At 50.8% G+C, this 25,055-nt stretch overlaps 3 protein-coding genes across 9 annotated transcripts in view; 1 reads left to right on the top strand and 2 right to left on the bottom strand.

The window, feature by feature from the left end:
- Nucleotides 1-7,883, bottom strand: part of SSUH2 (ssu-2 homolog) — a 60,034-nt gene extending 52,151 nt beyond the window's left edge. For 4 of the 5 annotated variants that reach the window (XM_054076747.1, XM_054076745.1, XM_054076746.1 and 1 more), the window contains exon 1: nt 7,816-7,873. The gene's annotated coding sequence lies outside the window, so the exon portion shown is untranslated. Of the gene's footprint in view, nt 1-7,815 lie in introns of all 5 variants that reach the window. The other variant, XM_054076748.1, reaches the window with a different exon arrangement.
- CAV3 (caveolin 3) lies at nt 6,411-11,574 on the top strand. Its single transcript, XM_009565816.2, has 2 exons — nt 6,411-6,616; nt 9,525-11,574. Exons 1-2 carry the CDS (start codon nt 6,503-6,505, stop codon nt 9,864-9,866), a joined length of 456 nt encoding a protein of 151 aa, XP_009564111.2. The 5' UTR covers nt 6,411-6,502; the 3' UTR covers nt 9,867-11,574.
- Nucleotides 11,575-11,711: 137 nt separating this feature from the next.
- Nucleotides 11,712-21,226, bottom strand: OXTR (oxytocin receptor). 3 transcript variants are annotated; one of them, XM_054076743.1, is made up of 3 exons: nt 20,713-21,226; nt 19,021-19,975; nt 11,712-14,049 (listed from the first exon to the last, which is right to left on the bottom strand). In XM_054076743.1, exons 2-3 carry the CDS (start codon nt 19,949-19,951, stop codon nt 13,802-13,804), a joined length of 1,179 nt encoding a protein of 392 aa, XP_053932718.1. In that variant the 5' UTR covers nt 19,952-19,975; nt 20,713-21,226; the 3' UTR covers nt 11,712-13,801. The 3 variants fall into 3 exon arrangements, with proteins under 3 accessions (XP_053932718.1, XP_009564159.1, XP_053932719.1); XM_054076744.1 differs by lacking the exon at nt 20,713-21,226 and adding an exon at nt 15,006-15,180 and having other exon boundaries at nt 13,916-14,049; nt 19,021-20,653; XM_009565864.2 differs by lacking the exon at nt 20,713-21,226 and having other exon boundaries at nt 11,713-14,049; nt 19,021-20,643.
- Between the last annotated feature and the right edge of the window lie 3,829 nt (nt 21,227-25,055).

Below are 25,055 nucleotides of genomic sequence, written 5' to 3'. Positions count from 1 at the left end.
GCAGAAACTCTTCAGTACCCAGAGCATCTTAGTGTGATACCACTCCTCAGGTCCCCCACCAACCTGCTATGTCCCTCCCTGCTGGAGGGCAATCCCCTGTCCCTCAGCCACTGATGCATCACGCCAGCAACAGCCCAGATCCAACGGCTCTGACGGCAGCTGGTGCACCCTCAGCATCTGGGAATCCTGCAGATCCAGGACAAATATGCCCACAGCAAAAAGAAGCTGATAACAACTCAGTTATAAAAGGACGAATTGTTGATGGTAGACCACAGGATGAAATGCGGCTTTACATGTTTTGTGTCACAGCTGAGCTCTCTCCTTATCCTACCTTGAGGGGCTCCACTACAAACAAAAAAAGGATTTCTGCTTTCCAGTTTGTCCTCTGTGCAACCCTAAACTTGCGCCACCCTGCTCACGTCTGGAGATGTGGCAGCACCTGCCCTAAAAGCACTCACTGTCCAGCCCAGCAGAGCATGCACAGCCCGCTGTATCCTACTGGGAAGAAGGTCTCTAGCTTCTATTCCAGCATTTTCTGTGGATACAAGAATGCAAAAAGATTAGGCAGTTGTGTATCCACAGGAGCATGAATTTGATATTCATAGACTTTCTCTTTTAAAGGGCAAAAACACTGAATTGAAACAAACTAAGACGATGACTTGAATGATAAATGAGCATTTTTCTGTACTTCCTTGGTGAAATTTAATTTTAATTGATATTAAACATGACAGAGCTTCTACTCAAACTTTTATTTGCCAACCATCTATTTCAGCTGCCTCTGAAATTGTAATGCCATTAAATTCCTACCCTCTGTATTTTCTATACTTGTTAGCACTCAAGGACTGACGAGCGAGGACTAGCCTAAACGCAAGAGACCCTGTGCCACTTGCAGGGAAGCTGGGCATTGGCTTCCAGACCAGTCCTAAGGGAATCAGGCTTTTCATCCAAGGACTCTCACACAAATAACCCCAGCAAGACTGGATTCCTTGTCCATACGAGCAGAGAGGCGGTGCAGGCAGAAAAAGGGCGAGGTGCCATTTGTGTTCTGGGTTGCAGTCCCCATGAAAGAGAGAAGAGGTCAGGAACAGAGAGGGAATTTGAGGCAGATGGAGACCTGTACAGTCGCTTGGAAGCACGCAATTCCCTCTAGTGTTCTCAAGCTAGTCAACAAAAGTATGGATTAAACAGTTTTCTTACCTGGGGCTATTGCTCCTTCTGTGTACTTTGATCCAACTTGTTTAATGAGAAATGACTTCTGTACATGACACTCAAGGTACCGTACAGTGCAAACCTCACATGGCACAAAGTCATTGCCTGCAGTTCATCCTGGTGCTCTTTCAAGCCAGAAACAGATGACAAGGAGAAGATCGGGTGTTTGCAGATCCATTGACCAGGTTTGCAGATTTGCTCTCAAAACAAGAGAACTATCACTATCACTAGAACTATCAAGCCTACACACGTGTTCTGCCCGCAGAGGAGATTTAGCCACTGGCTTCTGGCTTGCAAGATCACAGTGGTGATATACAAAAGAAACCAAAGACAGGATCACACGCCAATACCAGTTGCAGGTTCCCATTTCCAGGGAGCAGTAACACCAGGGAATGGATCGGTAAAGCTGAGCTTTAACCCGCAACAGATAGTCCAAAGAGCTAAAAGATGCTCATGGGAAGGAAACATAAAAGAGAGAGATGAAAGGACAGCTCTGCTCCGAGCACTAAAGGCAGATCTGATCCCTTGTCCTCACTCCCATCTGGCAGTGCCTTCCCCTTGCTTTAAAACACTCATTCGTTTGCTTTCCTTGTTATGCACACTAAACTTGAGCTGAAGGATTAGAAGCTTATGACTTATGAGTAGAGTCGTTCCTTCTGTTTTAACCTAAGACTTAATTTACCAGCATCGCAGCGTACCTGACTCCCCTCTCCCACACAGCGGGAATGAATGGCCTCAAGCTCGACCAAGGGAGGTTCAGGCTGGACATCAGGAAAAAATTTTTCATGGAAAGGGTCATTGGGCACTGGCAGAGGCTGCCCAGGGAGGGGGTGGAGTCGCCTTCCCTGGAGGTGTTTAAGGGACGGGTGGATGAGGTGCTGAGGGGCATGGTTTAGGGAGTGTTAGGAATGGTTGGACTCGATGACCCAGTGGATCCCTTCCAACCTAGTGATTCTATGATTCCATGAGGACCACCAAGCTGCCTGTCCAAGACGTGCTTCTCTGGTAATCTCCAGACAAAAATCTGGACCTCAGCAGCAGCTGAATTGCACCTCCTCCTTTGTCAGTGTTGCAGCACAAATCTTCAAGAGGTGCTGCTCACAGACCGGGAAAGCATGACCGCAGGATAGAGCGGAACAAAAGCAGCTTCTCAGTGCAGTGGCCACCAGCAATATCATATTTACAGGGTAGGAGCCACCATCTAGTAATGGGCACAACCCAGATTGCTGCACCTGGGTGAAGAACTGAGTTTTAAAACACACAAATGTGCTCCATACATGCAGGAACACTCAATGTGCCCAGCCTTTTGCATGATCCTCAGTTCCATGCCTCCATGCTCAGAGCTGGACAGATGTCCAGGCAAGGTCTGGCTGAAGGTGGCTGCATTTGGGGGACACAGGATCAGCTGAAGCTTAGAACTTGCCTGACAAGGCTGGTGCAAGAAAACCTCCACATAAAGGAGCTCCTGAGGAGTGCATTTCCTACATGAAAGCTAGGCTTTATTGCTGTGAAGCTGAAGTGTGTGTTGGTACTAGTGAAGGGCACTGCCAAGAAATTAAAGGCTGAGTCTTTTGTACAGTCAGGTTGGGAGAGAATCTCCACAAGACAAGATATATCCAGCAAATTCCTTCAACACATTTCATCTATATCCACCCTCAGGGTAACATCGATATTTGCCATAACTGCTATTGTTTTGTCAATTATACTTAGCAAGCAAACTTCTAGTTGTCATTAGTTACTAACAAATCACTACTGCTGTTCACCCACTGTAGCCTCTGCTCACCAGAAGCTTTTACATCGTGTCCCATTCACAGCCTTAAAGTATGCAGAAATAGTTTTATTTATAGCATCCACAGTGCAACGGAATATGCCTCCTCTCTCTTGTTGCTACTTGAGACACTAACTGCACGTTAACCGCTATGCGGGTTCACATTTTCCTACTCCCACGCCTTGGACACCAAAGCCACATGCCCGGGTGCAGACAACAAGGACCAGCCCAGCCCAAGCCTAAAGAGAGCAAGTGATTCACACTGTCAGAAATCCCGTACGAGAGGTGGGGCAGGGCCATGCGTGTGCTGCGCCCCACGGCCGCGCTGCCATCGCCCCGCACAGCTCTGGGGTGGGGGGCAGCCAGCCAGTGCCCCTCTGACTGCAGGAGGGGCAGGTCACCAAACCCCCTTTTCTCCAAGTAAAGCCTCCCACACAGGATGCGTCCAGGAAAAGGCACTAGAGCAAATACCTTGTGTTGCACTCCTCTGTCTGTCAGGGGACAGCACTGTCGGGAGCAGCTGTGCCTCCTAAATTCGGCCCTGATTCCTGGCCAAGCAAACACTGCTCTTCCATGAGACAGTGGTTACACACGCACATCGCCTCCGCTCACAGCCCTGCTCATGCCAGCGATGTGTTCTTTCAGCTCAGGCTAAAGAGAAAACAGCTTATTTTGCAAAAACGCACTTCATAAACTAATTTCAAGAGTGGGTAGCTTTAGTGAAAGCTCAGTCATTGCAGCAGCGATGCTATGAAGCATTGTCAGAGAGGAATTCAGCCATGGCAGAGTAGGTCTGGCCTTGCAGCCAGTGCCCAAAGCTCTGGAGCATGGAAGACTTTTTACCTGCAATGCCAGCCCGTGCTGGGCCTAGGCTCTTCCATATTCCCATACCCAGCCAGCTCCAGGTATATTTTACCACAGACAGCATCTTGCTTCCTCCCTTCAGCATTGCAGCTGCAGCTGCTGCTGCATGGCTTCACTAACAGTGCAGGAAGGCAAACGAACAGGGCCAGACAAAGGCACCCTGTTGGCAAGAGATCCAGCAATCTAGAACTGGTGCTGCTGAAGGGTTTTCCAGTATCCTTTCACCCAGAGGAATACAGCCAGGATGGAGTCACTGACAGACACTCCTCCCCAGAAGAAACCTGACAAGATTTAAATCCAGAACTCCACGCTCAAACCTTCGCAGAATTTGTCCCTTCTCCAGAGGTGCCTCCTTTACTATTGCAATACCCCATGGGTTTGCATGGTTACTTTCCACTCCCAGTTCTGCCCTTTCTTTCCCTACAGAAGGAATCGGGGAACTCTGACAAACTATAGTCATCACAGTTTTAACCATAGATATGTCACGCCCCAGGGCATCACCACCTCTGCTTTCACTAGAAAAGAAATCCCAAGAAAAACAGTTTCTAGACTGAGATACTACACAGACTACAGGAAAATGTACTACGAAACATCACAAGAAGCAGCAGGAGTTAGAAGAGTCTGGCAGCCTTCAACCTGCTCAGCCAGGCCCTTGCTATTACAAATTCTTGGGAACAATGAATATTCCTGAGAGACATTCTATGTCTCAGCCAAATGAAAGAACACAAAGCCATTTTTACAGTATATTATATCAGCTCAAAGGACTGGAACAAAACCATCGCAGCCCTGAAAGCTCCAGGCACCAAGCCACGTGGATTTGATAAAGACAACACTGCAGTCATAGATAGGTTTGGAAGGCAGCAGCCTTTTGCAGTTAAAAAAACTCCCCCTCCACGCCAGTTGAGCACATCAGCTCTGAAGCCGCAGTTTCCATGCTCGCCAGTTCTGTGCACACCTCTGAAGTACTGATCCCTCCTCCTTAAGGAGCCACGCATCCTTCCCTCCACAGAATCACAGAATCACAGAATCACAAGGTTGGAAAGGACCCATTGGATCATCGAGTCGAACCATTCCCAACACTCCCTAAACCATGTCCCTAAGCACTTCATCCACCCGTTCCTTAAACGCCTCCAGGGAAGGTGACTCGACCACCTCCCTGGGCAGCCTGTAACCCCTTCTCAGTTTTGCTGCCTTGTGTCAACACAAAAGATGTGCAGGTGTGTTGCTCGCTCGAAGGAATGGAAAAGCACGCGTTCACAGCAGGACCATTCTTGAGTGCTGCCCATGGGCCATCAGCAAGGCTCATTCAGGTGCTCTAACCTGCTTCTTTCCCAACAGAGGGGGGCATCCCCACTTGTTCCTCTCCTGCCAAGTGACACAGCTGTCACTGCCAGCCTTTGCTAGAGGCAATGTTTCATCTCAGCAACAAAACACAACGCACTTCTCGGCTAGAGGTACCGTATGTCCTTGCCATTTCACATGTGGTGCAGCGGGTAGAGAAACAGGGCTCAACAACACCTCATGAACATCAATGGGGGTTAACATGCAGTTGCCCCCTCGAGAGCTTTTGCCTCCAAACTCTGCAGTGTGCAGTGCAGACACAGGGCTCACTGGGTGTAAGTCACAATCACCCGCTCTGTCACCCTCAGGGTGCAGCTAGTTCTCACCAAGTGCATCCCCAGCTCTGCATGGGGAGACCTTAGAGCAGCCGGGAGGCAGCCTTAGCCAAAGGGGGACGCAGTGGGAGAACAGAGGTTAATTATCCCAAAACTACTTCAAATGAAAGTGTCTATAAACAACTGAATTGACAGAAACTTTGCATGGGTGGTTGGTTTGTTTGATTGTTCGGGTTATTTTTTTCCCACAAAAACATTAGTTTTAAACAAATCTTCATTTCACAAAAACGGAGAGAGCGCTGAAGAGATTGGTGAGGATTATCAAAGTACAGCACAAGTTAAATAGATCTGCATTAATATGCTAAATGTCATTGTGCCTAACGCCTCCGTGGAAGACATATCCCAGCCGTTATAGATCTGTGAGTTCGTCTGTTGGATTTCCTTGAGTTTCTTTGTATGAAAAAGCTAGGATTAAAAAATCCATACTGATACCATGAGCCTTTTCCTGGGGTGCTAGAGGGACATCAAGGCTCACTGGCCATCCCAGGACAATATGGTTTCTCTGGGCAAGATTTATAGATAAAATTCCTGTCTCGCTTGAGCCACTTTGATTGCAGATTTGTAAACAAGCATTTCCCTCACGCCTTTGAGGATTTTGCCCAATCTGGGCACCATTTCTCCCACGCTGCAACTCAATGTGAGGGGAAAATCCCACCCGTGTAGCTACACTGGGAGAGCTGGGGGGCTGCGTATCCACCCCCCCTTGCCCCAGCTCAAAGGCCACCAGCCAGTCACACACGCCCTCGCCGAAGGTGACATGGCAGGGGCTGTTCCCAGCAAAGCCCCTTTAAGGGACACTTCAGGGCGACGGCAGGAGGCCCAACATTAATTTTAGCCTGGAGCAGTGCCAGGGGCGCAGGGCAGCTGCTGCGGGCAGCGGGGGGGCCAGCGCCTCCACACCCTGCCCTCCCCCAGGTCCTCCTCCAGCAGAGCCCCATTTCCCTGCTCTGTGACTGTCTGGAGCCAAGCCGGTGGCAGAGCTGCCATGGCAGAGGAGCGGACAGAGCTGGAGGAGAGGATCATCGTCAAGGACCAGCACATCAAGGAGATTGACCTGGTGAACAGAGACCCAAAGCATATAAACGAGGACGTTGTAAAGGTAGGATTTTCTCAGCACTGTGTTTTAGAAGCATCACTGCCTCCTTAATGCAATCAGTACATTGATATCGTCATTCTGTTTATGGCTTGACCTCAGCTAAGGCTGCAAGGCCCTGATATATGTGCCTCAAGAGGTGGTTTTACTTTGGGCTGCAGGGTGGTGGCCTGTTGCAAGCCCCAGCCCTGCTGCCAGGGACATCCAGATGCCGGATGGGTGGCCGTGTGCTGGGCACGGCTCTTAATGCAACATTTCCCATTCCTTGAATGCATTCTCCAACTTCACAGGCTATAGCATGAAAATTTACGGAGGGGCTCTCTTTTGTACCAGTAAGTGGGGAACCAAAAATAAAACGGGGTCAGTCAATATCACTGATCTAAAGGGAATCATCGGAGAAGACTGATAACTTTTAAAACCTGACAATATAAGCACCAGAGCGTTTAGATACCCGCTGTCCTGTTTGGAAGATTGTTTCTCCCACATGGCAGCAGGAGGGTGCAGCGAGCCTCTTCTTTCTATTTTTGATCAAAAAGAGTTCAGTCTAGCTGAAAAGGGGAGCTTTTTCCTAAATGCTGACCACTGGAGATTGGTTATTCTAAGCTTGTTAACATTATGCCAAAAATAATTATGGCCCAAAAGAGAACAGGAGGAAATGGAAGGGTTTTGTTAAAACCGTATTGAGATACTGAAGAGGACATGCCAGAAGAGACAAAGCCTGCTCACAAAGGCTTTGGAGTGGGCTGTGATCTTGATAACACTGGTGAAATGCAAGCTTGCATTTGTGCATTGAAACATTACTACAGCTAAAATCATGGTTACGGTCGGAAAAAAAGCCCTGCAAAATGAGCTGTGACAGTGACAGCCATAGATGGGCACCCTTCCAGCACAGCAAGACATACTTGCGACAGCTGCCACGCACCTCAGTATCTCGAGTGCATTCCCAGCAGCACGTCCCACATCTGTGCCACACCATGCCAGCACGCCTGAATAGCCTTCGCCCAGGGCTTGGAAGCGTCAGCGTGGTGAGGACCAGGACAGCCTTCAGCCTGGCTCACACCAAGAGCCAGGCAGCACTCTGGGGCACAACAACCTGCTCCCCAGCTTGGGGATGTTGCCAGCTACCACCGAAGAGCAACACCAGAGCCCTCCAGGCCATCCCTAACCCCTCCTGACACGCCTCCCCTCCATTCCCCCATACCTACCTTTTCCCAGTTGAAGATATCCAGAAACCTGCAAGAGGCTTCTCGAGCTCACCCACTCACATGGCCACACTGCTGCTTCATCAGCTTTGGAAGAGTGTTTGCTCAAGCTACCTAGCATTGCTCCTGCCTTAAAAATAGCATAGCCGATAAGGCTGGACAGGGAGGGCAGAGCCAGCCCTGGGGCAGGAAGCATAACGCGCCCCACTGCTGCTTGCCATGTTCCTGCGCCAGTACCCCAAAGGGAAAGCAAAAACCACCCCACCCTCCGGTGGGCAGCAGTACATTTAAAAAGACCCTGGGCATTAAAGCATGCAATGCTCCTAAAGCACAGCAAGTAGAAAGGCATCCAGCAGAGGGAAGAAGGGAAGCAGAGTAGCTTGTAGCTCATGTAGCCATAGATAAATCCATCCTAAGCACTGCGGTGCAACAGCCAGAACTTGAGACCATGCTACAATTACAGCAGCGGCACCAGCCATATGGGCTTTGCAGAGCTTTAAAAGCCTCTTCCCAGGGAAAGCAACAGAGCGGTACTTGAATTTGCTGGTTCCTGAAGGCTTTGGGGCCATGCTGAGGCTCAGCTCAGGATTCAGACTCTCTGCCTCTATTACCCCTCCAGACCCACTTCCAATCCATTGTTAAAACAGAAGCAGCAAGCTACAGACTCTTCTCTTATAGCCTGCAGCTCCCTTCATTAATTGATCCCCTAATTAACTCGTCAGGCAGCTGTGCAGTGATCTGCTGCTCTGCTCCCAGCCCACCTAGGCAGTAGAGCTTTCTCACCTGGCTGCTGATTTCTAATCCGTGTCAATGTTTCTCCCAGTACCTCCTGTCCAGTCCAGGAAATTAAAGATGATACAGAATGATTTTATGATCAAAGTGCTTCTAAAACCGGCATGAATATTGCAATTTCACATAAATATATAAACAGACACATTACCTTCCCAAGGAAAGGCCATGCTATTTTTCAAGATTTGGCTCACGTATTCTCTAGAAATTAGTTACACCACAATGAGATCTTTATGCATAGTTCAGGAGCTTTTAAGATTATTTGTCATTCAGAGACACTCCCAATGCCTTCACGTAACAGCACTACCCCTGTAAGGGCATGGCCAAGCCGATCTCTCTCCCTCTCTAGATAGAATGCAGACAGACAGAATTGAGCATCTCGCCTCCACCTGTATAAATAAATAAATCATAAATCAAGAAGGCTGTTGGATTTTTATTAGCACAAACCACCTTCTTGCCAAGCAGGCAGCCCATGTCCCTGAATGCTAAAAAAGGGTAGGAATGGGCTCTGGCCTCCTCCAGGATAAACACTCCCACGCACAGCTCCTGTTCCGAGGGATCATGCCTGTCCCTTGCACCTGGAAGCCTCATACGCAGCTCAGGGTGCGGGACCAGGGAATGTGTCCCAGAGTGGGGATTTGTGCCACGGGCTAAGCCTGCACACTGCGCTGCCCATAGGCTGAGGCCAGGCAGTGCCAGGAGCCCTCTGCCGAGGCCACTTGGGCTTGTGCAAGGGCAGGGGCTCTCCTGGTGCACCGGGGCTTGTCCTTGCTTGGGGTGCTGCAGGGGGTCTGTCCCCCCAAGCACGGTCTTTGCTCTCCCCAGCCCACTCCATTCAGGCTCTCTTCTCACATTGCACCAAATCCTTGGCCTTACATTGAAGCCCTTGCTAACTCTCCTTACCCTGTTTTCTCTCCTCCCAGGTGGATTTTGAAGATGTGATAGCTGAGCCTGTGGGAACATACAGCTTTGACGGCGTCTGGAAAGCCAGCTACACCACCTTCACTGTCAGCAAGTACTGGTGTTACCGGCTGCTCTCTGCCATCCTGGGCATCCCTCTGGCAGTCATCTGGGGCTTCCTCTTTGCCCTCATCTCCTTCTGCCACATCTGGGCAGTGGTGCCCTGCATCAAGAGCTACCTGATAGAGATCCAGTGCGTCAGCCGAATCTACTCCCTCTGCATCCACACATTCTGCGATCCACTCTTCGAGGCACTCTCCAAGATCTGCAGCAACATCAGAGTTGCTTTCCGGAAGGAGATCTAAGTCTCTACAGCTGCCCCAACCAGCCCTCGCACGGCCACCCCTTTGCGCAGCATACCCTGCCCTTGGGCCCCCACGCGCAGGTACCTGTGCAGTCGGGGGGCGCCGCCGCAGAGATGGCTGTCGAGGATGCTCCCTGCAGATGGAGGCACACCGGGCTGCCCCTTACTCCACCCCAAAGCCAGCAGCTTTAGGACAAGAGAAGCCAAATAAGGCTCGGTGAGCAGCCCAAGGAGAACCCTCTACCCTCCAGGACCCCCACACTGCACTCTGCTCCTGTAGAAGGGACCGCAGCATCTCCTGGACCACAGCCCTGGGCTGCAACCTACAGCTGCAGAGCAAGAAGCGAGGATGCAGAGATGCTGCTGGCAAACAGACCAAACCCTGTGTGCTTCTCTAGCCCTTTTGTCTATCATGACACTAAGAGAAATACTTGTATATGAATTATTATTATTATTATTATTTGCTGCAAATAATTGTCATTATGGAGGCTTCTGCATTAAATCACGCTGCACAAAAGTTTTATGGATAGAATAGTGGAAACAAACTTTTCTTTCAGTGTATTTGCATTTCAGCAAAGCTTTGAAATCCAGATCAATTACTAAATGAAATGTTGTCTCTGTCTTCTGGGAGTATGTGCTGAGCTTGAGCCATGAGCAATTGCAAAACCATCTGTGGCAGTTTGACACTCACTACTTAATTACGAGTCATCGTTATGCTTTGTGTTCAGGATTCAACAGGCAGTACAGCACAGGTGGGCAGCCATCCTGCATATTGCCCGTGAGCACATGGGGCTGCAGAGGGGCAGCCAGGCAGGACCATGGGGAACAATGAAAACAAACGGCTTTTGATAACTTTACTTGAGAAATTAGAAGCTTGGCTTTAAGTAAAGCTTTGGCTTTTTTTTCTCAGGGATAATATTTACTACATCCTTGCTTGTTTGATGGAAGGCAAGCTCTAGCCTACAGCAATGCATGTATCTGACATAGTGAGGACCGTCCCTCTGCTCTGTGCCCTGCCCTGCTTCATCTGCCATCCTCACGCTGGGGTCCAGGACCACAACAACCCCTCAGGCTCTGCCCCGAGGGAGGACACCCACATCCGCTGCATTGGACCCTTCCCTCCAGCCAGTCGCCCTCCCGTAGCATCCCACAGGGCTTGCCCAGGTGTGCCAGGGGAGCGAAGGAAAGAACCTCCTCCAGGACACTGCCCACCCCCAGCCACTCCAGTAAAAACACAGGGATAAGGGAAAAAACGTCCAATTCAGAGCTATTTCCTCCCCTGTATTTTCAGTTAATTTGTTTAGTCCATCTTCCATGAAGCCACACTTCAACTTTGAGGCACTTAAATGCTTTTTTGGCTCTGGCCATAAGTGCTTGGCTGAAACAGGGCCCAGGAGGTCTCGTTGTTCAGAGGGTATTCTCAATCGTATTCATGTGCTTTTTTTTCCCCTGGCTTCCAACAAAGACTTGGAGCCAAAGTCTCTTCTAGTGCCATGCCAAGGACAAGAGCGAGCCAGATTTTCTATTGGTGCTCCTCCAGCGGCTTGAGATTGTGGACTTTCATTATTCCATAGTAATGTATCACCCATGCTCTAGCAACACCAGGCCTCAAGATGGATGGAGTTATACCAAAAATATATAAATACATATATATAGATAGATATTTGTAGGGGGGGAAAGTTTCCAAAAATTATTATCGTAAGCATTTTATAAAGCTTTTTGTGGAAATAAAAATAATTGAAAACTGTACTAGGATTATATTCTTTTTAATGCCTTTTTGTTCTAGTAGCTCATGACCTGAACCCATAAAACCTCCAGAATTCTGATCTCCCCAAGCAGTGGTCTTCGGATTCCCTGCACCTGGAACACCCTGCTCAGTATCACCACCTCTATTTTGCTTTTGAGCCTTCGGCAGTGTATTCAATACCCTTCCACTGCAACAAACCTGGAGCTCCTCTCCCCATCCCTGTTTTGCCACAGCCTGGGGACAGCGCAGGAACTTGGTCTTGGGCTACAGCATCACTTGGCTGCAGTGTCCCCATGCATAGGGGCACGGCCCTGCCTCTCTCACCCATAACCACAGCTAGGAATTGCAACCAGGGTTTGCAAGGCAATGTCCTGCCTCTCCCAAAGCTGCCTCCTTACTCTGTCCATTAGTCCTGGTAAAATCTATCACTACATTGTGTTTCCTTCCTGGCAGACAGAGGATGTACCAGACCTCAAGGCTCATGGTAAAATGGGACACACACACACGCACAGACCCACACACTCTCCATATTTTGTGAAGGAGCTAATTGCTCTCAAGGAGAAAGAAGGTGAACATAGAATGAAAATCCTATATCCTATCCTATCCTAAGGATTTAATCCAGTCTGGTAAAATACGCTGAGAGTGAGAGTCTGCTGGATTGTATTCAACAAATGTGCTAAGAGCTCACTTGAAGCCGCTAGGAAAAAATCAAAGGAATGCCAGGACATGAAATGTGAAAATGTACCTGTTGATGACAGTGAAAAAATTAAGTACACATTTAAATGCATTTTTCATATTCATTCCCAAGACCTTACCCTTCGGCTCCATGCATGCCTTGCTTGCCACAGATCTGGGAGGCTGCATGAGCAAAGGCAGGAGCATCCGTCTGCAGTCGCTGGATCCCACTGCCACCAAATTCACGGGAAATCTTCCATCACCTTCAGCCAGAGCTGCACTTCACTCCAGCTGTGTGTGGCTGTGTCACAGCTGGCTTCATACTATGGAACACAGTGGTGTACAGATCTTAAGTGCTTGGTGTGGTACTTTATAAACAAAAGCATCATTACACTGAGTATACTTGGGTCTTATGTTTAAGCGTTGTTTCCCATCAGTTTCCTTTGTGGTTTTTTTAAATCTAGTGCTCCTTCTACACTTCCCTTCCCGCTTTCCATCAAGACACAGTCAGAAAACTTTATTTACAGGTATTTCTTAACAATAAAAAAAATCCATGCCATAAGCATGACCTTGTGCATTACAGAGCAAGAAAATTGCATTGGTGTAAAAGACTAAACGCTATCTGCAGTAAACCCAAAGCAAAAGCTTAGCCTTGGGAGAACTCAGCAGGAGTTTTTCCATTAAACCCCACGGAGTCCAGCTATAATCCTACACGCCTGCCTTTGGAGAAGCTTTTGAGCACACTCAGCAAACGTGTTATTGCACAGATCCCCTGACCCTGCAGTCATGCCGATTCCCCTGCCTCCTGCTGACCCATGTGTGCAGCCCCACACAGCACAAAGAGCAGAGCTGGGGAGGAGTAAGGACACCCTGGAGTTCATGTTGTTGCCCACAAAGCTTGTCCCCAATCCTATCCTGACTGCCCCGCTCCCGGGACTGCCCTGCTCTGTCCTATAGTGCCACCACCACGGACTCAGGGAAACAGTGATGGCACCAAGCAGGGATGCAGGGATCGGGCTGCCTCTTCAAGCAAAGCGAGCGTGCCCATGTTGGAAGCGCAGTGCCCATGGCCCTGCTCCATCTGGGCACTGAGCGATTCCTGCTGCAGCACGAGGTGGGGCCAGTGCCTGACACCTGCGTGCCCAGGGTGGCACCGATCACCCCGTGCATCCAACAGGGACACCTGTGCACCTGTCCCAGCAGCGCAGGGTCATTCTGGGCAAAACCTACCCCTGCCAGTGGTATCTTGAAGTCCCCAACGTCAGTGGGTTGAGGGCTCAGAAGCAGGTTCCTGGCATTCAGTCCCAGACAGCACTGAAACTTGGACCAGACCACAGAAGTCCTCCCCTACCCCCACCTCGGTTAAATAATGACAACTGTACATGCTTACACACGCACAGACATATATACACTTATTTATACAGAAACTCCCTTGCTTGTCCGAATCTCAGCTTTTCACAGGGAAGCGCTGGAGGCAGTACGGTGGCAGCATGAGGTCCTGGCTAGTGATGCCGTCACATCATCGATGGATGCATGAAGCTCCTCTGGCTCGTGCTCTTGCAGCTGAGGATGAAGGAGGAGGAGTTGCTCTTCTTGCCGACGCTCAGTTCGCATGCTGGCTGTGACTTCAGGTACCGTGTGGAGCAGCAGAGGAAGCGCCGCATCAGGTCATGGAAGAGGTGCCCTGTGTACAGCATGTAGATCCAGGGGTTGCAGCAGCTGTTGAGGCTGGCCAGGAGCATGGCAATGATGAAGGGGGAGGCTGCAAGGCAGAAAGCATGGCAGTGTCAGGGCACAGTGCAGGCAGCAAGAACTGCTTCCCTGGGGAGGCAGGCAGATGCCACAGTGGGCTCTGCCAAGAGACACGAGCTCTGTAAGCACCGAGATGCCTTCTCTAGTGCCAGGGATGAGCTGCCCCTGCCTGCAGGAATGCCATGGTCAGTACAACAGTAAAGAGGAGGTGGTAAATAAAAAGGAGGTAAATGAGACTGAGTTTAAGCAACTTGTTTTCAGTTGTTTTTTTCCCCTGGAAGATTTGTGTTTTCCCTGTTCAGCTCCTGCACTGCGGCTTGCTTGGCATTATGCTTCCCAATGCCTTGGGAAGAGGCAGAGCTGCCCCCAGCATCATTTGCACAATTTGCCTTTATCTTGCCCAAAGCAAGGAGGAGAGAGCATGGCCTTCCCAAGTTGCTATGGCAAAGAGCAGGACTCGGAATAAAAAAGAGTTGGGTGGTTGTTTTTCCCCACCAGCAGCCAGTTTGGGGCAGATTAGCAGCTTTCACCCACTCAGGCTGTGGGGAAGCCATACTCCACCCAGTCCCAGCCTGACATCAACACACAGCTGACGGGACAGTATCTGCCATCCTGGCCCCATCCATGCCTCTTTATCCCATATTTTCCCAGCTAAAGGGAATGGTGGCATTTTTCTCCCTCTGGATTAATTTTCATGTACGACGCTCTGCCCGGGGAAACGATGGCTATTCCCATCTTAGTAATGAAGCCTGGGAGCCTGGCAATGGCTCCTGGCTCTTAGCGTGGTGCTGGGGATGGAAGGTGACAATGGCAGCGGGGTGCCAGGATGACAAGTCTCCAGCTGCTGTTCTCCATTCCCAGAGAACCAAGTACCCAACTTTCTGGTGAGAAAGGAGACAGTGTGACTCGCATTCTCCACGACAGCCAGGACAAGGAGAGGCAGCCCTGGTCTCCACCAGGCAGCACCTCTATGAAGCAGCTGTGGGTGGGGACCAAGCCTTCATTCTGCTACCGGTGTTCCAGCCCATCTTCTTGTCTCCCTGTGCTCTCAGAGGACATGCCAGCAGTAAGGATGCATGCTCGGGTTTGGCTCTTTCTGGTCCTATTTTTCCTCTGCAAGAATCCACTGGCAGTTTTGAAACTAGAAAAGAAGTGTGAATAATGAATACTAGTTTCCAATTCACCTTTAACCAACTCGTGCATAATTTCTGCTCTAGTGATGTCTGGTCCAACCACTTTTAATTTCAAGCATATGTTAAAAGGAATCCATGGGGAATGGCTTACAAATCTTAGGTGCAAGACCTGAAATACATCATAGTATTTCTATCCACTTAGAAAAATGCAGCCATGGCTGACTCAGCTCTTCTCTCTGAAGGAGATAAATTGAATTTCACAGAGCTTAGTGCAGGGCATGTCTTAAGTAAGGATCTCTCCCCTTCTCAGCAGGACTGCTGAGATCCCTAAGAGGAGCTGCAAAAAAACAAGCCCTGGCCCTCAGAGATATTCCCTCTCCCCAGGCTCTGAACATCACCCTGCGCCGGGGATGCTACGCTGTCAGGAGGGATCAGCAGAGGCAGGACGCTGTGCCCGCGGAAAGCCTGCAGGACCTCTGCTGCAAAAGCTGCTACAGAAATGAAACAAAATACAGACTGACCCTTAATTCCCACACATAGACAGATGCTATCACTCACAGCCCACGTTTCGGGGCATCACCTCCCGCGATTAAGGGACAAATAGAACAGAGTTAAACTGCATCACAGCCTCACTGTTATATTCACAAATGCTTTAACCCAGCATTGACTCAAAGCTCAAAATGACACATATAACACAAATTATCTGTAAGGTGTGTGGAGCATTTAAACTAATGTTCTGCGAAGGATCCCCAGTGCTGACACTGTCACCTGCACCATAACCTGTAGCTTCAACCTGCACTTACAAGAGTGTCTTACACCGTAGGTTTGCATGGTCCGCAAACATGGGGATCACCACTGCCTGGCCCAAGGAGGCACCATTGACAGGGGCAACTGATTTCACACTGATACCTTCAGCCCCTTTGCAGGCACGTAGCAGACTGAAGAGCCTGGCAGGGCCCGCAGCAGCGCTCCGAAGTGTCAGGCACACCCAGCCAGGCACTGTCATCTGCCCCACAGCAGCCCCAGGGAAGGGATGCCAGCCCTTGAAGTTCCAAAGAGCCGAGGTGCACGACAGGCAATAGCATAGCCTGGGGAGATGGGTAATGCGAGTTGTGAGGGCTGGTAGTACAGTGGGACCTCAGCCCCATCCTGCCATTCCACCTGGCACTGCTGAGGGTGGGGTAGAGCTTCTGCACCCCACCTGCCTTATTTTATTTAAGTTGTTTATGAAGTGAGGAAAACCCATGTAGAAAGCTACTGAAGTCGATCAGTAACAGCAGGCTGTTACTCTGATTATCACTTTACTAATTAGAAAAGGAGGGCTTCTTCGGTTTGCTTCCTTTACAGTTTTATCTCTTAGCCCTGACACACGCCAACACACAGCAGGCTTTGCCCCCTGTGCAGCTGAAAGCATGACCTGTGGCACTCCGGGCCAGGTGCCGGGTAGGAGCAGTACGGGAGGTTTACCCACGGCAGACCAAACACTGTGCATCCCTCTCCTCACATCCGAGACTGGCGTCTCACCATGCTCCTTGATGCAACACATGGGCAGAAAACTGCAGGGCACCTCCTCAGGATTTATTAGGATTCAGGTAGCTACAAATAGACTTTCCACTGCCAGGAAAACTAAGACATCCTACACAGAGAAAACTAGATATTTTCTTAAGTAATTGACCCTTTATCTCACAGTCTTTGGGAATTGTTTGTCAACTCCCAGGGTGCAACCGGTTAGTGCTGCAGTCATGACGGAGCCCCGCCGCTGCCGGGCTGCACAGCGGGCACCCTGCCTGCCTGCTTCCCTCCCTTCTCTGACATTAAACCCATGCAGACTGCAAAGCCTGCATGATGAGAAACAGCCAAATTCCCTTTCTGCTGTAGGGCACACCTCTGCCAGTGCCCCGCGACGCTGTGCAGCCAAGACAGCTCAAGCCTTGCTGCAAAGGAAAAGAGATCCGGGATATGGGGCAACACTCAAGAATGCAGCAGGCAAAGTCCATTTCTTCTGCAGAGCGGTCAGACCCTGTCACCTCTCTCGTGCCTCTGAGCAGCCAGTGAGGAGGAGGTTGGGCCTGGGAGGAAGGTCTGGGGTCTCCCAGCAATTACCTACCCAAGGCTTTTCAGCCCCATGCCTCCAGCAAATCTTCCAGCAAAACTCTTACTCTTTAGTGCAGACATGGGCTCCCAAGTAACAAAAACATGAAAGAAAGGGGAGTTTGTCACAGCTTAGCATGGCTGAAGTTTCCCTCACTACAAAAAAGCAAATCAGAAAGAAAAGGCATCCCAGGGGCAGTTGCACAGGGTGGGTAAGGGAAAGTTTCCCAAGGTGGCAGGCAGGGTGTGATGTGTGAACACCCTGGCCATCCCCCTGCTCCTTGCCGCAGGAATCAGCAGAGCAGCAGAGGTTTGGTTGCTGATGAGTCAGGTGAAAGCCCTTGAGATTGCAGGTTTGAAATACGGCAAAAGGGAGAGATGCGGCTTCATCCCAGGGTATATCTAAAAGCTACAAGTTTCAATCAGCCCGAATGAGGTAGAAAAACAAGGGACAGATGCCTGGAGTACCTAAGGAAGTTTAAAAAGCTGTGCTTCACTTCTCCACCTGAAATAAAAGGAGCTGAGAGAAGCAAAAAATGCCAAGTAAGGAAAGTTGGAGCCAGGCAGGGTACTAGCTTCAGTTTATGGGAGAACAGATGTTCATGAACTGCAGGAGACATCGCATGTTCCATAGAGTAATATATAACTCAAATGAGACTAAAGAAGGGAAAAGAGTGCACAATGTGAGTCATACCCTCCTCTGCTAAGCCCCTGCTGTGGCAGGGCTGCCAGGAGAGCTGAGAGGGGGTCACAGCTCCTCATCAGTCTTTAGAATCCCCAGACTCAGCATTTCTATTGGGTTGGGTCAGTCTGTCCAAAGAGGAGTTGTCTCTGGTTGCACTTTTTTGCCCTTTCTCCCACCTCACAAACGTGAGTGGAGTTTTTCTTTTAAGCTTTTCCAGCCAGTTTTCCCCGCAAGTGCAAAGGAATCATCAGCCACCTCCACCTGGGGACAGCACAGACTTGTACAGCTACAAGCATGCAAGACCAAGGAGGGTAATATATTTTACTCTGTCTGCAACCTTAGTGATGACAAGACAGCCAGCACCAAGTATAAAAAATGGCAAAACAGTGACACCACGTCCTTTAGGAAAAGCCTTTGCTCATAAATCAGTGGCTTTCTGCAGGAACTGTGCTCCAGTCAGAGATAAAATAACAGCAGCAGAGACCCGAGGTGGATGGAAATGGGAGAAGAGAAGAGAAGAGAAGAGAAGAGAAGAGAAGAGAAGAGAAGAGAAGAGAAGAGAAGAGAAGAGAAGAGAAGAGAAGAGAAGAGAAGAGAAGAGAAGAGAAGAGAAGAGAAGAGAAGAGAAAAAAGAGGGTGAGAGAGTAGAAAGCAAAGAAGTCAGTGAGAACAAATGAAACAACAAAAGAAAAGAAGTTGGGCACTAACACTGTGCAGTTTTCTCCTGTGATCACCCCAGCCCTGGGTGTTGTGGGGGCTGTGTGGGAGCACAGCCCTCAGCACACCCCAGCACCCGGGGTGCGCAGGCAATCAAACCACCGGGGATCTCTGAGCAACCTCAGGAGAGCTGAGCTCACACACCCTAAGCTAGCTATCACCAGGGAAGCTTCGGCACAGCCACTGCTGTGTGGTGGGTGGTTTTTCCGTGTTCAGGACTTTTTCCTGTCTCACTACCAGCCCCCTGAAGCTCAGCTCGGAACAGTTTCTGGCTGTCACTTGCAGCGCCCAAGTCTGCTGTCAGGGTCCCTGTGGTCCATGCAAACCTACAGCTAAGGGAGGGGAGAGGACGTACCTTCCCGCGGAGCATTCATGTCCCACACAGACCACATCTGCACAAAGAAAAAGGGAGTCCAGCACACTATGAAAGCTAACACTATGATGAAGGTCATTTTGACTGTCCGGATCTTGGCTTTGGAGATGAGCTTGGTGTTGCTGACCCTGGCAAACGCCATGCCGCTGCAGGAGCTGGAGCTCAGACCCATAGTGAGCCCGTGAGCCGTCTTAAGCTTCACGTTCTGCCAAATTTTGAAGCTGATTAAGCCATAGCAGATGCTCAGCATCAATACAGGGATGATGTAGACCATGAGGGTTATCCAAGTGACATAGGCTTTAGGTCCCCAGGGCTGGATGAAATCTGCCCAACAGTCATAAACCCCATTCCCCACATCCCTCAGAGAAAATATGTGGATCTGAGGGATGCTGACCAGCAGGCACAGCAGCCAGGTGATGAGGACAGAGGCTCGGTCGGCTCTCCTATGCAGAGACCTCAGCGGCTGACAGATGGCCAAGCACCGGTCCAGGGACATCAGTAAGAGCATGTAGGTGGAAGCAAACATCCCCACTACCTGCAAGTACTTGATCAACCGGCAAAGGAAATCTGGCCCATAAAACCTGAAGGTGATGTCCCAGATGAGCTGGGGCAGCACCTGGAAGATGGCAACGACCAAGTCAGCAATGCTCAAGTGCTTCATGAAGAAGTACATGCGAGAGTGCTTCTGCCGAGTGGTGTGGATGGCCAGCAGCACACACAGGTTGCCAGTCAGGGCGAGGAACAGGATGAGGCAGAGGATGGTCACCTCCACCTTGGCCACGTCCTCATTCCTCTTCAGCGGGTCTGCGGTGCTGTTCCTCCCAGACGTCTGGTTCTCCAGGCGGAGGGTCCCGTTCCCCAGAGAGCTGTTGATCGTCCATACACTGCTCCCTGCGAAGTACAACTTCTCCATGGCCGGGTCCGTCCCACATAGAGCCTGGTGGCACAGAGGGTGGGTGGCAGATCCCCTGCGAGCGGCAGCCGTGTCCCCGCTAGGGCTCTCCCCCGCCGGCGCTCACCCCCCGGGCTGTGCCGCTCCGTCTCTGCCCTTCTCTGAGGAGCGGCCCGGCCCTCCCCGGGGCTGCGGAGTCCTCTGGCGGCTCCACCCTGTCCCCTCCCAGGACACCCGACGCTTCCGCAGCTCCTGCCCCCCGACAAAACCGAGCCGCAGGAGGAGGGTTGGGGGGAAAGAGCCGGCAGAGAGATGCGGTGTCCCCAGCCCAGCCCTCGCCGAGCTGCTCTGCCCCCAAACCACTCTTCAGCATCTTCTCGCCGTGCCCTTCTCACCTCGGGAGAGACACCGGCTCACCTCCCCGGGCTGGAGCATCCCCGCCGCCCCGCTCCTCCCTCTGCCTCTCCCGGGGCAGCCCCCGCTCTCCCGCACCCCGCAGCAGCCCCGGGGACGGATCCTGCCCCGCGGGAGGGGAGAGGGGACCCCGGGACGGATCCTGCCCCCCGGGAGGGGAGAGGGGACCCCGGGACGGATCCTGCGGGCTGGGTGCGCTCGGAGCGGCCGCCGCGAGAGGGAGCGGCAGAGCGGCGGCTGCCGGCGGGTCGCACGGGGATGGGCGGGGGCTGCAAAACCCCGGTGGCGAACAGCGTTCCCGGGAGCCCAAAGCCCCTCGCTCGTCCGTTGCGTGGGAAACAGGGCGGGGGCCGAGAGCAGCCGCTCACCTGTCCTCGAGCCCTGCTGAGCCTTCGCTGTCTGGAGCTGCCGGGCGTCGAAAGGCTGCGAAGAGCACAAAACACCCGGGCAGGGCCTCGGAAGGCCGGGAGGAGCAGAAGACACTCGGGCAGGTGCGGCGTGGTGAGACCTGATGGGATTTTCCTGGCGTACCAGTAAGGTACGACAGCGAGACCCTGGGAAGCAGCTCCGGCCGCCCGCAGCGCAGGCTACGAGCTTCTGTCTGACAGGTGCTGGAAGAGAATAGCACACAACAACGAGAAACGCCGTTCTCCTTCGGAGTTCAAGGCTCTACTCACAGAGGGGGAGATGCCCACCCCATCCTGGGGGGGTTGAGTGCCTCGGAGAAGCTGGATTTCAGCTGCTGGTCACCGGTGCTCTCAGCACATCTCCCACTCTGCCAGCACAGCCTGATTTGTGGGAGGGTCGCACTTTGGTTACTTGGCAGTTAAAACAACCATCAGAACTTTTTTTTTTTCTTTCAGGAGGTTTATTTCAGAGTATCATTAAACCACTTCTATAAAACAAAACAAACAAAAAAAGCTGGCTAAGTTTGTCATCATTTGCCATCAGTGCCACTTGCTCAGCAGCACATCTCACTGGTTTCCCCCAGACGCAGAGCTCCTACGAGCGAAGCAGTGAGAAGAGCATCTAACTACCTCAGCTCCCCCTTCCCAAGCTCAGAGGCAGCAGCCACGGAGTCATTCCCAGGCCTTCTAACTGAAAACATAGCTTCAGTAGGAGCCCGCTTGGCGTGGCCGCTGCAGCCCCTTCACCCCAAACACAAGCCAGCAGGCTGGTGCTCATTCCCCTGTGCTGTTGTGCCCTGAAAGCCACATCTCAAACCCTACTTAGCCTAGCCTTAGGCCTTGGATAAACATCTCCGCGGTTATTTTTAAAGATTTTTGGGAACCTTTAGCTCCATGCAAGATGTAGAAATGTTAAATACTTTGGCAAGTTCTTCCCTCCAGGGTTCACGTTCTTCCTCCTTCAGGCAATAAAACGGCTGTGGGAATCGCTGAGGATAACAACTCACCATATGCAATGCTTTTTTTTTCATTGTTCTGCCTTTTTCATGAGAGTTCTGTAGCAGAAGGAGACCAGGGGTGAAACTCTGGCTCCAGTGGAGTCAAAGAAAGGTTTACCCTTGGCTTCTGCATGGCTCCTTGTAGGGCACCAAGAGATGGTAAACTTGAGACCCAGCTGAGACTGCAGCACTGGTGAGATGCAGGTAAGACAGAGTAGTCACTGTTCCTCTTTGCCCTCAGATGAGGCATTGTTCGTAACTGCACAGAAAGTGATTTCTTCACAGACTGGAACTGAACCACTTCTAATGCAGAAAAGAGCCTTACACCAATCGTGTTGCTTAGACATTCTGCAGCTGAACGCCTCAAAGAGTGAAGTGTAATATCCGAATACATTTTATTTCAACAGTGAATCATAAATGCTAAGCTGCGAAAGAGCTCTCCTAGGATTTGTTTTGTTTGTCCCCTTGCTAATGCCAAACTGTTCCCAGGGCTGCGTTTTCTAATGCTCTGTCTGCTGTGACTCAAAAGTGCAGGGACTTAGTGAGCCACTCACTGTTGAGGTGAAGGATCATACACTTGAGGACTGAACTTTGGATTTAAAAGGCTAAGTCATGGAAGGTTTTCATTAGTTTTACTTTAAGAGTTTTGGCTACAGTCTAGGCTCTTTGCTCACACTCCATTTGCAGAGGCAGAGTCCTCCCCCGTCTTGCTGCCCCAGAGCCTGGACAGGAGCACTGCAGCTGCAGTGAGGAGCCAGGGGCTGGTTACAAGAGACACAGCCAAGCCCCATATTGACAGCGGCACAAGGGAGAGTCTCTGCTTTCTTATTAAAGGGGTATGCAGTGTTACCCCTACTCATCACAGAGAGCACTGAACACTGAAAGAGTTGCAGATGCTACAATGTGCCTCAGGTGCATGTGCACCCATCAGTAGTGACGGTGCAGCCCCTGACCCCACACTTGTCTTGGTGTACGGGCAACTTCCCATGACCATCACTTTCCTCTCCTGTCTCCTACCCCGCCTGAAACCTCCTCAGCAGCCATTACCCTCAGATTTGTGGCTGGACAAACTTCAGCCAGAGTTTTGTCTGGAGTTTCAACTGGTTTGGCACTTGCCAAGACAGCCAAAGTGCTCCTGCTGCCCATCTGTGAAGACATGTCCAGACATCATTCTCATCCACACAAAGCTTTTCTGCTCTCCTAGGCTGCTTGAAGACAAAAATCATTCACTGGAGTTTGGCATCAACCTCAGCAGTTATGCAACATCCAACTCTTCCATGTATTTTCTCGTCTATGATCCTGGCTTTTGGCTGTCATGGTTTGGCAGCTAACTTGTTTATTTTGGTAAGCCCAAAAGATTCACCAAAGGGGAGAAATAAAAATAAACCTCTCTGGTTGAAAAGAAATTCAGTAACCATAAAGCAGGCTCCTGCCCTGCCACAGGCTGTCAGCCCTGGGCTGCTTCATTGCTGAGTGCCACCAGGCTGCTCCTGACACATTGCCCGGGCGGCAGCAAAGCCGCTGCAGGGAAATTGCACAGGAACTCTGAGGGGATGAAATTGACCCTGGTCCCCACCAGCTTTGATCAGGTCCACACCAGGTGCAGGGCTGTGCTTCTTCACAATACAGCACAGTGCAGGCTGCAAGGACCAAGTGCTCCCTGAAATCCCCCTCCCATGGCATTCCTAGCCCAGCTTCCAGCATGTCTGCCCAGCTTATTTCATCCCAGACTCCAAAACTGCTAAGTGGCTTGAACCATTCTTGTCACCTGGGCTTGCAGGAGACATTGCAGCTGGCACAGCACTAACACTTGCCCGCTGCTGGCTGCCCAGGCAGGCGTCATCACATTCACCCCTGCACGGCTCTGGTTTTGGCCATCAGCCTTTGACAGCATCCTAGTGCTGACGAGTGCCAGGGTGAACACGAGGCTCTTTTAGAGGAAATTACTGCCTCTCTAAATCATCGAACTAGTTTTTCAGCAGCCCCAGGAACACAGGTTCAAGCTTCCAGAGCCATTGATGCCCACAGGCAGTGCTCCAACCCACAGCCAACCTCCCCAAGGCTACCACACTTCCACACTTTAAGCTCTCCCTATGAGACCAAGCCTGCATAGATGGGGTCTTGTCCTTGTTCCTGCCAAGGAAACCCTCCCCCTTCCTGGTCTTCCTGGCTCTCCCCAAAGCTGCTGGTCCCATGCAGCCCCAGCCCTGTGTGAGCACAGTTGTTGAAGGTGATCTTCAAGTTGTGCTCGAGGCATAGAGATGAAAAGATGCAATAAGCAGAAAATGCAGAGGGGGATTTCTTTTCAACCTTCCTTTTGCTTATTTTCTTTTTCTCATTTTCTATTAAAGGAACATTACCAATCAATTCTCAAAACCACTAAGTCCAGTCAAAATAAACTCACTCTGTGACTGCAAGCTGCCATAAGACATTGCACCTATAAAAGTTAATCTGAGCAAATAACAACAGCATCGAACAGTGAATCTGCACTGCACAGTCCGTACCTGCAGATGTGGCCCACAAGGATAGTGATGACTGTGTCCCCTTGCACTGGATGATGCCAGGATCCAGCCCACTGGGCTGGCTGCAGCTCCAGGAGCTGGCTAGCAAGTTCTGCTTCCTGACCTATGAGGACAATAACACTGTCACTGAGTTAAATTAAAATGCTTTATTGCTAATTGCGGGGGGGGGGTTGCCTGCTGTGTGCCTGTGCAGTGGAGCAACAGTTTTGATTTTGCAACTGGAAGCTGTATGTGAGAATCAAATACAGGATTTCATCATCCTATCCATACCTCAGTTTTCTCACACAAATTACCATGTATAAAGTCCCACGAGGGGTTCACTACAGAGAAACTTGCTGAAAACAAGGTCCTTACTGCACTGGCACCCCCTTGGGCAGAGTGATAATAAGGAAGCAGCTCCACGCCTGGAGCTGAGCCCCATGGACCTTCTCCGTGGGTTTTGAATGGCCGTGGGCAAGGTCTAGTCATCATCACATTGGAGGATCCAGCCATAAGGTTTTAATTGCCACACATTTTGTCTGTAGTGGGAAGAAAGCAAAGGGAACTGCTATAGCAAAACATACCACCTACGCCAAATGGGACACTGGGGGCTTGGGCCAACATCCAGCTCCTGGTGCTGTTCCCTGCACTGGCCCCATAGCGGTGGGAGACGCTCACAGCCCCTCAGTCCTTATTCAGGCAAAGCTGCAGCTGCCCCACAACTAAAAAACGAACACACGTGATTTTAAAGTGAAGGATCGTGTGAGAATGAAAGGGTTTTCTGAGTCACCCCCAGCTCCTTCCA

Source organism: Cuculus canorus, chromosome 11 (genome assembly GCF_017976375.1).
Source record: "Cuculus canorus isolate bCucCan1 chromosome 11, bCucCan1.pri, whole genome shotgun sequence".
In the NCBI taxonomy this organism is placed as follows: Eukaryota; Metazoa; Chordata; class Aves; order Cuculiformes; family Cuculidae; genus Cuculus; species Cuculus canorus.
This window is presented reverse-complemented; position numbering and strand designations above follow the sequence as displayed.